We start from the raw sequence: 14,195 nt of genomic DNA on the forward strand, positions 1-14,195 counted from the left end.
AGCTAAAGTTAGCTTGTAGTGGTTTGATTTTTTAGTAGCAAATAGCTTGTGGTGGTTTGATTTTTGGGTAGCAAAGGAGATGATCCCCTTGCTAATAGATCTCTCCCTCTCTCTTTGATCTATCTCTTATCTCTCATCAGATCAAGCTAATGGGACTTGAGCAAGACTTAATTGGTTCACTCTCTTTTTGTTTCTTATCATATTTAATTATATCGTGTTTATATTATCAAACATAAGAATTGTGGATATTTTATTTGTTTAAAGAAAATTAGTTTACTGGCATCAAGGTTTTTAAAGATCCTAATTTGTTAGTTTTATTTTCTTTAAAGCAAGAGTTATTGTAATAAGATCTACTTATAAATGATCTTTGCTAAAAGAAAAAAAAGAAGAAAATAGATAAAAAGAAGAAGAAAATAGATAAAAAGAAGAAAAAAATAAAATAAAATATTCATCGACATGATCACATTAATCTTTCTTTCATTTTAGTTGTTTTCTACCAATTTACTCACGATGTTGTCATGATATAAGCCCCATCTTGTTCTTTTACTGGTAGCCGATCTTGTAATGGCTTAAATAAAGTCAGGCCAACTTTAGAGAGCCCACATCTTTAACAGATTTTATCTGTACATTAATAAATAAATAAAATAAATAAAGTTCTAACCCGGTGCTGGTCTCGGGTGTGCTAGAAACGATCCTAACTTTGGTTTATACATAAAGTGGCTTGCGCTGGCTACTCGAGCCTTTTACCGTCACTCCAAATGATAGCCCCTATTATATGTCTACATCAACATAATTAAGTAATTATTTGTCCTATGAAGTTGTTGAATAAAATCAAGCAAAGTAGAACAAAAGGACCTGCTTCAACGCTACATTTACGCTTGTAACTAAAAGCCGTTTGAAAAGTTCAAGCAGTCATTTGAAAATAATCATTTAGGGATTTTTCAATATAGTCTAAAATTTTATATATATATAAAAAAGAAAAAAAGTTATATAAGATGTCAACCTTATATCATAGAAGTATGACGCATCCAAAAATCTATTGAAAAAGAGTATTCTGACATTGGAAAGCTCCCTGTTTGATCATCTCAATATTGAGATATATGGATGCAGAAAAAAAAGAAAAGATTCGAAGTCTTACAAAATAGCGCATCACATTATCTGGACCATCTATTTTCAAGTTTTTGAAGTGTTTCTTCGATCAATATCATATCTAGAGTTTTAAATTTCATAATTAGATATTAAAATAGATTTTCAAGCTATCCAATTAATTTCCCCATCAAATTTACATCTTTTCATCAGAGCTTGGAGATGCACCTTATTTTGATTATTTAAGATTAACTTACACAAACCATCCCCAAAAAAAAAAAAACCCACTAGGTTTTTTGCCCAACGGATTATTCTTATTGGACCTCAATAATATGTATTTTTATTAATTTTTAGAGAGAGAGATTGGACCTGAATAGTAAATTTTATTATTATTTTAGAGAGAGAGAGAAAGAGGTGGTTAGAACTAACAAGAGGGTGATGGAAGAGATGTAAAGGGGTGTGGTCACTCAAAATATGAGTAAGTTGGGGCTTGAGATGATTTTATGTCAAAATTAAACATAGGGAAAATTTGAAAACATTAATTACACGTTCCGCGAAAAAAGAAAAAAATGTGACAATTAATTATTCAACGAGTTAACAACATTATCCAAACCATAAAAAATTCCCCTACGTAACTTAGATTTGGACTTTTCCCAATAAGTCACGGCTTTCACCTTCGAGGAAGACCAATATCGATATTTCATATCAAAACCGGGGTGTTTCAGAGACTGCCCTAAAATAAATCGTCCCCCTCCATTACTGCAATTCCCGACCTCAACAATGGCGATTGCTAGAACAGGAGTCTTCGTTGATGACTATCTCGAATGTAAACCCTAACCCTAATCTCTGATAAAAACTAACTTGCCGTTTCCATGGTGAATAAAACCCTAACCCTGAACCCTAAACGCTGCCGCCACTCACACAAAATCTAACTCCTTATTCTGTATATTCTTGCAACAACCTAAATTTCTGGAGTGATGAGAAGCCCTAACCTTTATTCAGACAGTCCAATCCTTTCGAACGATCTAGTGCTTCTTTACGAAAACCCTAACCCTAATTTTCGTTGAATTTGCAGATTCGAGCACGTTACCAGCGGAGCTCCAGAGGCTGCTTTCCACCATGAGAGAGCTCGATGAAAGATCTCAAGGTAATCGAGTCTGTCTGTTTCCATTTTTTCCGGATCTAGGGTTAGGGTTTGATCTTGTTTCTTGACTGGTTTTTTATTTTTAGCCATAATCAATCAAACTCGTGATCAGACCAAGTATTTCTTGAGCATGAGTGGAAATGGGTCCAAGAAAGGGAATTCGGAAGAAGATGAGGGTATGGAAAAGTTAAGAAAGGACATCGAGATGAGCCAAGACAATGCCTTGAGCCTGTGTACGGAGAAGGTTTTGCTCGCCCAGCAAGCCTACGATCTGGTTAGTATTCCCAAAATACCCTGGTTTACTTTCTGAAATATCTGAAATAGGCCGTCACTTGTGGGTAGTTTTCTGAACCTGTATGTTGCGGGAATATCTAAATTACCCCGGTTGGTGATCATTATTTCTGCTGGACTGAAATGCCCAACAGACTTTTCTCTAATACCTGGATTGTTCTCGAACAAGTTTCTTTTTCCCCTTGAAAAATTAAAAGTCAAACTAACGTGCCTGCCTTTTTCCTTTTCATAATAAAAAGTAACCTGAATTATGCACAAGTAAGGATTCCTTTGTATTATTTGGAATTTTGGATGCAATTTTTACCGGGCCTAAAATTTATGGAAAATAAAGTAAAGCCTCACCTCAAATTCTCATCCAAAAGTATAAATTATTTTCCAATACCGACTATGAAATTTGAACAAAAAAATGACGCAGATCTTATAGCTCCCTAAATACTTATTTTTAAACGAAATGGATGGTCTCGATGATGTGCTATGATATACATTATGTTTATGGCTTGAAATTTTAACAACCACAATCGTCAAGGCTAAGATGATCTATGTGAAGATCTTTTGACTCCAAAAATGCATTTTTCAGTGAGATTTGAGATGAGGCTTTACTTATTGGGATTGTATACAATGAGACCATTTACGTTTTGTACAAGGAGGTCACAATTATTACAATGTGAAATCTGGTAGCTTAGGTGTGTCACAGATTTCGAAAAAATTTCTTTTGAACTTTGAGCTTAGTCAATAAAATAAATTCAGCCACCCGATTTCACATCCAATGGTCAAGATTAATTGTGATAGCAAAAATTAAATGGTCTCATTATATACTTTTCATCCCTTATATTAGGGCTGTAACCCTGTGAAAACTTTTCCATTTTATTTTTGCCCAAATTAACCCTTTTGGTACTTCAAGTACGACATGTAAGACTTTTCTTACAACACTCCGGTCCGATGTTTAAAGTACCAGACCAAGTCCTCTATGTTTGCTATTTTTCCCGAAGTTGATGTGGTACTTGAAGTACCCGCTAGCTCGAATGATAAAAACGAAAGGAGTATTGTCCGGTACTAGAAGTACTGGCTCAACTATTTGCTATTCATTTTTTAGAAGCCAGTCCAGTACTTAAATGATGAAAAAAGGCAGTCTGCTACTTTAAGTATTGGACCGGATTGGGGTAAAATGGCCGGTAAAGGTCGGTCCAGTACTAGAAGTGCTAGACAATAATAAAATACCGGAATGGGGTTATTTTGGAAAAAAGTTAAAAATGACCGAAAAAGGGACGTGCACGTAAAATGTTTAAAAAAATGGGGATTTCTTTTTAATTCTAAAAAAAATTTAATTATAAACAATAAAAAGGATTTCATATGTTAATTTCCTTTTTTAAAAAAAAACTAACACAGTTATACATCAAACCGAACAAGGTTAGATGCTATTTCTACATCAAAACTTTGTAGGATTGCAAGACTTTTTATTTATTTTTTTTTCATTTTGAAAGAAGATAATATAGGCCGCCTGGCCTATGGAATAGTATATGCCAGATGACCCAGATTGAATTTAGCAATCTAGACGACTGATGCTGCATGTTAGTACGTTTTGTTTTTTATTTTTATGAGTCTATTGGACCTCAAAATTTGCACTCGTGTGCTACTGATTTGGGTTCACCAAATAAAAATAATAAAACAATAAATATGCATAAAAGAGTCAAAGTGTGCCTAGATGCGCTTTGTCCAAATATGCTGGCATTGTTCAATCTTGGCCATAAAATCTGTGTCCTTTTATTATTCTTTAATCAAATTTTTTTTGTGTATGTAAAATCGGAGAAAAATACATCTTTTACTAACTTTTCTCCCTCCAACACCATGTTACTTGTTTGATTATGATTATCTAAGCTGATTCGATAAGGTAATAGTTCAAACTTTAACTTATGAATAATATATCCCATTTAATACCTTTATTTCTTTCACTTGGAACGTCCTCTCCTTACATAACATGGCAATCTAGAAACTTATATTAGTGAGATAAAACTTCATGTATTTGTATTCCAAGTACTGAAGAAGCAGCAGAAAAGCTCTTCTTTCATGTTCTGTATATGTCCGTGTTATATTGAGAGAACCACATATAGTAATTGAAAAGTACTTTTAATTGTATGACCCACTCGCAGTACATCCCCATCCATCCAACCTATTGATTGGATTTTGATGAACCTAATAACCCTATTTCAGGTGGTCACGTGGATCATGGTATACTTTCCATGTACTCAACATGATTTTTACTCTTTAAGAGCCCATTGGATCTTGGGTTTCTTTACCCTGTTTTATAAAATTCAGTTTTCCTTCGTGAAAATGTGTTTGGTACCTTTTTCTCACTCAAAATCCAGGTTTCGGAAACCCCAATTTAGGGGCTTAGTGAAACACTGCCAAGAGTAGGTTTCTCCTAAACCTGCCTTTTGGACAAAAACTTGTTTTTTCCGAACCTGGAGCCAAACAACTGATAAGAGCTTATCAGGAAATCCTCATAAGTTCGTGAAATCGTCACAACTTCTGATGGCTAGGGTGTCCGCCTCCTTGCGTTAGGACATGTAGCTTGAACAACTGGTTACAACCACAAATTCAATTGACTTAGGAGAGGTACAATGGCTTCCGAATAAATCAGTATGCTTTTTCTGATACCAAAATGAGTTATCTTAAAATGTGGAAAGCTTCCATTCATTGTTTACAAGGAAGCCGTGTTCTCTCCAGCTTATGTTGCTAAGCCAAATGTGAAGCCCCACTGCTACTGAAAACTAAAATCTGTAACTCTTGCAGATAGATAGCCATGTCAAACGTCTTGATGAAGACCTAACCAATTTTGCAGAAGATCTAAAGCAAGGTATTCCCCTCTTAGCAAAGCATTTCATCCTCTAGTCTAGGATGTGTAAGTTTACCATATCGTTGTGTTGACTATTAATGAGCAGTCAACTGGACTGTATAGGTTGCAAGATATGTTTTACGCAAATGACAAATGACTTAGCAAGAATCATGATTTATTCTTTTGTTATTGTGGGATGGAGAGGATGTTTAAATTGTATAAATATTTTCATATTTTATTTATTTATCTATGTTGAAGAAGCTTATCGCCGGAAGTTCTGAATTTGTTATTCTTCTTTCGGTAATGTCTAGAAGGAAAGATACCTTTAGACGAGCCAGCGATCCTTCCTACTGTAGCAATCAAGGATGAAAAGCGAAAAACATACATCAACACACCTCAATCAAAGAGACATGACAGAGATTGGGACAGGGAGCGCGACAGGGATTTCGAGCTCATGCCTCCTCCAGGTAGCCACAAGAAAAATGTTCCTGCACCTGTTGATATGGACCAACAAATTGATCCAAATGAGCCCACATATTGTGTTTGTCATCAGGTACTTCTGTTGAGTTCTTATGACTGCCTTCTTGTTCGGCTATTTGCATGCACATGTAACACCATAAGAGTATATAAGCATATGCACAATACTTTGTTTATGTATGCATATCCAGGTAGGTAAATATATAAAAGCGACTATGGTTTTCTTTTGTTGTACATTCCTGTAGCCCTTGTATTTAAAGAGATGTACCTATCTTGTATTTCCTCAAGGCATATGTAAACTTTTGTTCCTATGTTTATTTTTAGATATTTAATTTTTTGGCCAGGAATTGTACTGATACCCCAAGTCTGTGTGTGTGTGCACGCGTTGTGTGTGCGTGTGTGTGTCTGCACATCATAGGTGTGCTTTGCATTTCAAAGGCTCTGTTTCTCATGTTTCTGTTTTCAGGTATCATTTGGTGACATGATTGCTTGTGACAATGAGAATGTAAGTTATTTTGTTCAGTGCTGCATCTTAATTCCCCTATCTTGTGCCTTATCGTCCTGTGCTTCCTTGTATCTTTTTCTATTCCTTTGTGTAATTTGTTTATAAGAAAACCATGTTTTGGCAGTGTGAGGGCGGGGAATGGTTCCATTACTCTTGTGTTGGCCTTACCTCAGAGACGCGATTCAAAGGAAAGTGGTACTGCCCAACCTGTAGACTCTCGTACTCATGACACCAGGGGAATTCTTTTAGTCGTAGGAACTAAGCATGGGAGGTAGGAATAAAATATTAGTTTGTTAACTTCTTATTATTGATGCATGCATGGGTTGCTAAAAGGCTTTGAAGCAACTAATTGGTTATCTAGTCTGCAGATACGAATTTTAAATCTCCACTAACGTATTTTACATTTTGTATCAGTCGTCAGATAAAAAAACGAAGTCTTTGAATCATTGATGTTCATTTTCATGTATCTTAATGTATTTTGTGTTCGCAACCGGCTACGCATTATTCATGGTTTTGCTTTGAGCTTCAGACTGGTGGTGACGAGATAAAAAAATCTAGAAAATTTGTCTGTGGTTATGAAAATGAATGGAACCACCATTGCTTTTGAGACCCATTTCAAAAGGTGTTTGTATGCATAAATGCAATGAATTTTCCTACATTTAAACTTCGCATCACTGCAGCCATTCCTTCTTGCCATCTGATGGCTGGGATGGTGTGAAGTTTCCCACAGGACTTTCACTGTACTCGTTGAATACATTTCCTCTCTTAAACGATTTTTAATACCCTTTACGTGTGAGAGATTACTTTTATCGGTAACGTTCTTGATCCATATTGAACATTCAAAATATTTTTTTTGGGTTGGGGGAGGAGGAAGTGTGGGGTAGATCAGTGGTAAGGGTCGAACTTGAGATATAGCATTGTTAATGTCAGGCGCTGACCATTCAAGCCCAAGCACAATTCCTAATTTATTTTGGATGGTTCATTTTTACTCTTTTCCAGATCATCACATTTGTACTATTTTTTTGTTTCAAAATCATGGATCCAAGTCAACAATGCATTTGGAGAGGGTTGGGAGGCAAAAAAAATCCGAAAAAAAATTCGGAGGCAATAAATCGAATAAAAAATACGAATTGCTTAAAATTAGTCAAGTCAGATAATTGTGAATGTTTCGTATTTGGCTCAAAGAATTGGAGTAAAAAAATTGGATAAGTAAGGATACACAATATAAGATTATAAGCTGCCATTATTGTATGGATACACGACGATTGACTATAATTTTTATGTTCTTAGCTAATATTATCTAGTTGTACTTACAAAATTTTATCTAAATTTTCAATAAATAATGCTTGGTGTCACGACACAAAATATATGATGGATGAACAATACAACAACAAACTACAAGAATGCAACCCAAAGTAAGAGAATCAAAAAGTGTTAAATTGGCCCATCGAAATTATTATGTTGTATACATTAATAATTTTTTTTAAAAAAGTATAAATATGAAATTAATCAAACTTACGTATGGATGCGGAAAGAAAGCAACAAATGCTTAAGTAAACCAAAATATTTGAAGCTCATTTTGAATTTCTAGCTGCTAAATCTTTAGTGTCACTGAATTTCTCTCTTGCTCTTTTGCTCTTTTATTATAATACGTTGTGTTTAGAGGGAAAAAATAAAATAAAATTTATTGAGATACTCTTTCTCTAACTCTACTGCTAAATCTTTAGTGTCACTGAATTTCTCTCTTGCTCTTTTATTATAATACTTTGTGTTTAGAGGGAAAAAAATAAAATAAAATTTATTGAGATACTCTTTCTCTAACTCTAACTATTATGTTGAGATATATGGTCAGTTTGATTGATCATTTTTTGGAGAATAATTGCACTCTTTCTAAAGGAACGTATTGGTGGAAATTTTAGATGGAAATTTATGTTAAATCAAGATTATTTTATTTTCACTTTTAAATGTGCTCATCTCTAAATGAAAATTCAAAAATATTAAATCGATGAAGAAGATATGGTCAAAATGAGTCCCCTCCAACAACGAATTTACACCATTCATTTGGTGAATTTCAATATCTTAGCCTTAACAAACTCAAAATCATTTTTTTTTTCTTTTTAACATTGTTCATCTAATGATAATAAAGCTAACTAAAAGAATTGGAAAAGAAAAAAATCCTTCTAAGGCTTAGATCTAAGCATCTGACGGCTTATGTTAATTTGACTGAAAAAAGACTTTCCAAGTTATGTTTTCAATTTTTTCTTTTTTGTGAATGTTCATTAGAATAAAAAGAGTGTATATTTCAGAATTTGTATCAAACAAATGGGCCTACCATGATTTTTAAAGGCTATTGCATTATACTATAGTACAACCGTTGTATAAAATCACTGCCCATTTTTACATCCTCCATAATCTCAAGTCCAAAAAATAATCGTGTATTGGATTTTTCACAAGGGATTGAACAGGAGATGATCCTGCTGGACCTTAGAATCTTTGGACCATATATATTTTGTTTGGATCATCTGCTTGTAAACCAACAGTAACATTAAAATAACCACAAGAGATGCAATATTTAGTATTTTACACTTGACACTCTTCCAACTCATAATCAATGGTGGGATTTTGAAAATAACTAAAACAATACAATGTTAAATAGTTAATCTCAAACAGGTAATTTGATAATTTGTGGGCTTAGAATAAGAAACTTCCTTTTAAGCTATAACCATAATAACATGTTAAATGTCATATTAATAACGCGTTACCTTTCTAAAATTGTCCACTTGTAGATCTGGACTTAAAAGTACTTTGTTCATTTGACGATCCAACACTAAAACAACAAATAACATTTAAAAAGAAAGTATCATATTTCATTATTGAAAAATTAAAACATAGAGAAGGCCACAGTAGGAAAAAAAGAAAAAAAGAAAGAAGAGAGGATGTGGTATCTATGAGGCCTAACCCATAATGTGTTATGGGTATCAAAAATCTCTTTGATCGCTCTACTCTAAAATCAATTTCCAGACTATAAAATATGACGCTATAAAAATAGTACAATTCATGCAAATCGTTGAGCACTTATTTTTAGGACGAAATAGACCGTTTAGACAATGCATTATAATGCACATTACTTTTAGGGCTTGAAGTCCTATTATCGAGTTGAAGGGTTTCCGATGTCATAACTATAATTTTAAGTGAGTTTTGAGGTACACTTTACTTATTTTCATAGTATTGCAACCTTATCAAAAATATTATTATTTTTTAAGATTATATACAGTAAGATCATTTACCTATTGTACAAGGAAATCACAATTGCTTATAACCCAGATGTAAAATTTGATAGTCTGAGTGTGTTACAAAGTTCAAAATTTTTTTTTTGAACTTTGTGCTCGGTCAATGAAATAAATGTAACCACCCAATTTCACATCAAAATAACAAGATTAATTGTGATCACCTTATACAAAAGATAAATGGTTGAGATTGTATACAATGAAACTATTTACTTTTGATAGAAAGGTGGTCACAATTACTTACAAGTTACAACCATTTGATGTTAACTTTGATAGCTTGGATGTGTTACAAAGTTTGAGAATTTTTTTGTTTTGTTTTGAAGTTTGAGCTTGATCAATAGAATAATTGCAACCGCCCAATTTTACATCCAATGATCAAGATTAATGCGACCACTTTGTACTAAAGGTAAATAGTTACGTTCCATAATTTTCCTAAATGGTTGGGTTCGTTGTGTACTTCTCTTTTTCAAATAAAATAAAATAATAATAATGTGGCGTACAGGAGTGCTTGTCATTTTTCAGATAGACGGGGGGCTTTGTAGTCATTTCTTTTAGGGGATCCAAGAGGAAAGAAAGACGGGCGTATTCAAAATCTAAAAAGGCGCTTAAAATCCAGCAAGAGTTTGAATTTTGAACCGCACAACACGGGGAGGTCTTTCTCTCTCCATGAATCCACATTTATCTTTCTCTCTCTATGAATCCACCTTCTTTCTTGGTTTTTCCTGGCGAGCTTTATTTGCACTACATTTATGTATTTGATTTTGAAGAATCAAGATCATCACTTTAACCATGTTTCTCTTTGACTGTGTTTCTAGCTGGTGAGTTTTGTTTACACTTTACACTGCATTTTCCTCCTTGATTTTTAAGTATATCAATCTTCATAGATTGTTAGTTATTTTTGTTGACTGTAAAGCAAAAACACATTAGATACCTCTGAGTGTATTACAGTCCTGAGTTTGATATTCTCTATCTTCTCTCTCCTTTCTTACCCTGAGAAAACCCATATAAAATCTTTTCTCACTTCTTATTGATTATGATGTCTTAATCACGGAATACCCATCTGTAATTTTTGCTGATTTCTTCTTGACTATGGTAAAGAAAATCAATATCAGGTCCACTCTTGTATCTTAATTCTTGAGTGTTTACCATTAAAACTCCTCCCCCCACCTCTATTACTCATCATTTCATTACAAAAATACTCCTTCAATTTGCTTTTTCTTCTTTTGATCCACTCAAACCTGAAGAAGATCTTCCATCTCATGTGCTTCAGCTTGTGATCTTATTCAGTCCAAGTGTTGGGGTATTGTTTCAAAAACCTAAAAAATTTAACAGTGCTCCATGGGTAAAAATATCAGTCCTCTCTTGCAAAAAGAGCTGCAAAACCTTGACAAAGATGCGGATACAAGAAGATCTGCTATGAAAACCCTTAAATCCTATGTCAAGGAGCTTGACTCCAAAACAATTCCTTCTTTTCTTGCCCAAGTTTCTGAGTCTAATGAATCTAAGGCAGCTTCAGGTGAGCACACGATATCTCTCTACGAAGTTTTAGCTCGAGCTCATGGCCGCAAAATCGTGCCCCAAATCCACAACATCATGTCCACCATTCTCAAAACCTTGACCTCTAGTGCAGGCTCTTTCCCCCTTCACCAGGCATGCTCTAAAGTCGTGCCTGCAATTGCTCGATATGCCATCGACCCCACAACACCAGATGAAGAAAAACTGAAGATAATACTTTCTCTCTCTAGGCCTTTATCTGAGGCTTTGATGGGTTTTCCCGAGAGCCTAACATCAGGGGCAGCTCTCTGTCTAAAGGCCCTTGTAGAATCTGATAACTGGAAATTTGCTCATGATGAGGTTGTTAATGACATTTGTTTGAGAGTAACAAGTGCATTAGAAGATAAAAGCACACAAACTAGTCCACATATGGGTCTGGTTATTGCTCTATGTAAGCATAATAGCTTGATTCTTCAACCATATGCTCGGTCTCTAATGAGGTCTGGGGTCGAAATTATGAGAAATGGGGTTGCAGATGGGGCATCTCAGAAACAACTCAATGTTGTTCAGATGATGAATTTATTGTTGAAAAGCATAGATTCGGAGAGCTTTTGCTCCGAATTGCCAAGAACAATTGAAGTTTTGGAGAAATGTAGGGTTGATAAGCTACCTTTTGTGAGGATAGCCATAAATGAAGCACTTCAAACTGCAAGGACGATTCTTGTAAGTAAAGGTCTGGCCCATGATGGGTTTGGACACGAGAACTCAACCACTGGTTCAAATGTTTTTGATACTGAGGACTATGGCATGAGAAAGAGTCTATGGCGCCTTCCCAATGGTTCATCTATAGGTAATTATAACATTAGATCACCAAGATATGCTTCACCAGAGTCTCAATGTGTTGTCTCATTCAACAATTCCCCTACTTCATCAGTGCAATCTACTAGTAACTCTGTATTCAACAGATCAGTGAGTCGAAAGTTATGGAAAAGTGACAAAGGTGGAGTTGATGTTTCATTGAAGGATGGCATCAGTGCATCTTCTTTTGAAAGGAGGAAGTTTGAAATGGGTTCATTAAGAAATTTCTCAGAAAGGGACTTTGAGGAATCAAGAAATGTTGGGTTTAGTGAAACAGGGGAAGATAACACTGAAGAATTCTCAGGTTTTGAGTTTACAGCCATCTCCCCCAAGTCAGGTGTAGGAAGTTCAACCCCTAGTCCTCAGGTATACAAGCTCTATGCATAAGGTTTCATGCTTCATACTTGTTTTCTTTCGGTTTTTCTTAGTAGTGATTTAAGCAATATTATTGTCCCTCAGTTTGCTTCTATGTTTTTCACATTTTTATGAATAGCTTGTCAATTTGTACAATGCATTCTATTTAGTATCGTATGATACAGATGAAAATTCAGTGCAACATTAACCTTAGGCCAAGTATGGACTAGGGAGTATGGGTGTATCGTTTTTGATGAATAATCTCATTATCTTCCCTCCCCATTTATGAACAATAATGAGCATTGTTTGGTTTGCTCCAGCTATTCATGAGCAAGGCCCCATTCTCTTCCCTGCTCACTTAAATTAATGCCGCAAAACACTCTGCTGCCTAGAAAGTCAGTATTTTTCCATATTCACGAATTACCCCTTTCATGAATATATCTACAGATGCGCCTTAGAGCTTATACATATCACATCTATGTTGCATATAATATATTATATTACTCTCTGCTGCCTAGAAAGTCAGTTTTGTTCCATATTCATGAATTACCCCTTTCATGAATATATCTACAGATGGGCCGTATAGCTTACACATATCACATCTCTGTGGCATATAATATATTATGTTACTAATAACAAAGTGACTATACCAGCAGCGTTTAATATCACTAGTTTTACCATTGTCCGTAGTCACAACTTTCAAATTGTATGTTACATTTATGTGTATTTATTGGTACAATGGAGTACATTTCTCAATATATATTGTGAATAGCTTATATACTTTAAACTTCCTATGAAAATTTTACATCATTACTTATTTCTCTAGAAATTACATATTTCCATCATATTTTTCCTTTTTTATGGCTATCGATATTTCAGCCATGTATTAAATTTTGCTGACAATCAGGGATACCTTAAAATGGATTTGACCTCTTGCCATTGTGGTTAGGACTTAGGGACCTATCTTCAATGCCCAAGATTCAAATCCTATTTGATAACTGAAAGATCCAAAACAAAACAGACTAATTATTTATCCTCCAGAAAACAATAACATGGGCTTTCATATTTTGATTTCAGAGGCCACAGTCCCAACTAACCATCGACGATATCCAGATTTTCTCGACTCCAAGGAAGCTTATGAAATTCCTTCAGGAAACCAACACCCCAGATTCCAAACTCTCAGAAAGCCCAGCAAAAGAATGTGGAAATAAATCATTTCATGCGAAAGACTCGACTCCAAGACGAGTCCCGTCAGATAAGAGAGAAGAAAAGAATTCTGAGATTTCCAGTGTGCTAAGCTGGCAAAGTGATAGAGTTGAGCCTGCATCCAATGGGCGAGCTTGTGGTTCTGAGTCTGTAGCATCTACAAACAATGGTTGTGAAGGTACAGGTGTTAGAGCGTTAACTCAAATGGATGTAGGAAAGAAAACACTGATAAATTCGGGGACAAAAGAGAGGAAGTTTTTGAGGATTATGCTTAGCGTGGTTGGGGGTATTTGGTTAATAATTCCTTTGGCCTTCTTGGCTTCCGGTTGGATCGAGAGTGGTGAAGGATACGACAACTTGGTTCCAACCTGAATGCAAGTTACTCATAGAGATTGGAAGAAGTTCTTCTTTCGCTGCATCAATTCTGTTACGTAAGTTTTTCTATGTTATGATCTGGAACGCCTTTTGCTTTTGTTTCACAACTGTGCTCAAAGCCTCTGCCACGTTGTTTTGTTGTGAACCTGACAATTTTATCGTTCAGAAAATGCTGGTTTTTTCCCTTCATCCCTTTGGCCTTTTTGGATTATACATTTGGGTGTGGAGCTATAGATTTTGACCTACTGATATGGATCTTTCTTGATCTAACTTCTATGTTGCCGG

The 14,195-nt window shown here is 35.0% G+C and overlaps 2 protein-coding genes across 3 annotated transcripts; both read left to right on the forward strand.

The window, feature by feature from the left end:
* Positions 1-1,856: 1,856 nt before the first annotated feature.
* Positions 1,857-6,826, forward strand: ING2 (PHD finger protein-like protein). The gene is made up of 7 exons (XM_006826245.4): positions 1,857-1,912; positions 2,162-2,233; positions 2,317-2,504; positions 5,312-5,375; positions 5,666-5,907; positions 6,298-6,336; positions 6,461-6,826. Exons 1-7 carry the CDS (start codon positions 1,867-1,869, stop codon positions 6,563-6,565), a joined length of 756 nt encoding a protein of 251 aa, XP_006826308.1. The 5' UTR covers positions 1,857-1,866; the 3' UTR covers positions 6,566-6,826.
* Positions 6,827-10,226: 3,400 nt separating this feature from the next.
* Positions 10,227-14,180, forward strand: LOC18421448 (ARM repeat superfamily protein). 2 transcript variants are annotated; one of them, XM_088861878.1, is made up of 3 exons: positions 10,241-10,441; positions 11,134-12,341; positions 13,407-14,180. In XM_088861878.1, the coding sequence occupies exons 2-3, from the start codon at positions 11,217-11,219 to the stop codon at positions 13,905-13,907; spliced, it is 1,626 nt and encodes a 541-aa protein (XP_088718004.1). In that variant the 5' UTR covers positions 10,241-10,441; positions 11,134-11,216; the 3' UTR covers positions 13,908-14,180. The 2 variants fall into 2 exon arrangements, with proteins under 2 accessions (XP_020529229.1, XP_088718004.1); XM_020673570.2 differs by having other exon boundaries at positions 10,227-12,341.
* The last annotated feature ends 15 nt before the right edge of the window (positions 14,181-14,195 follow it).

The sequence above is a fragment of the Amborella trichopoda genome, chromosome 3, assembly GCF_054954075.1.
Source record: "Amborella trichopoda isolate Santa Cruz 75 chromosome 3, AtrichopodaSantaCruz75HAP2 v2.0, whole genome shotgun sequence".
Taxonomy (NCBI): Eukaryota; Viridiplantae; Streptophyta; class Magnoliopsida; order Amborellales; family Amborellaceae; genus Amborella; species Amborella trichopoda.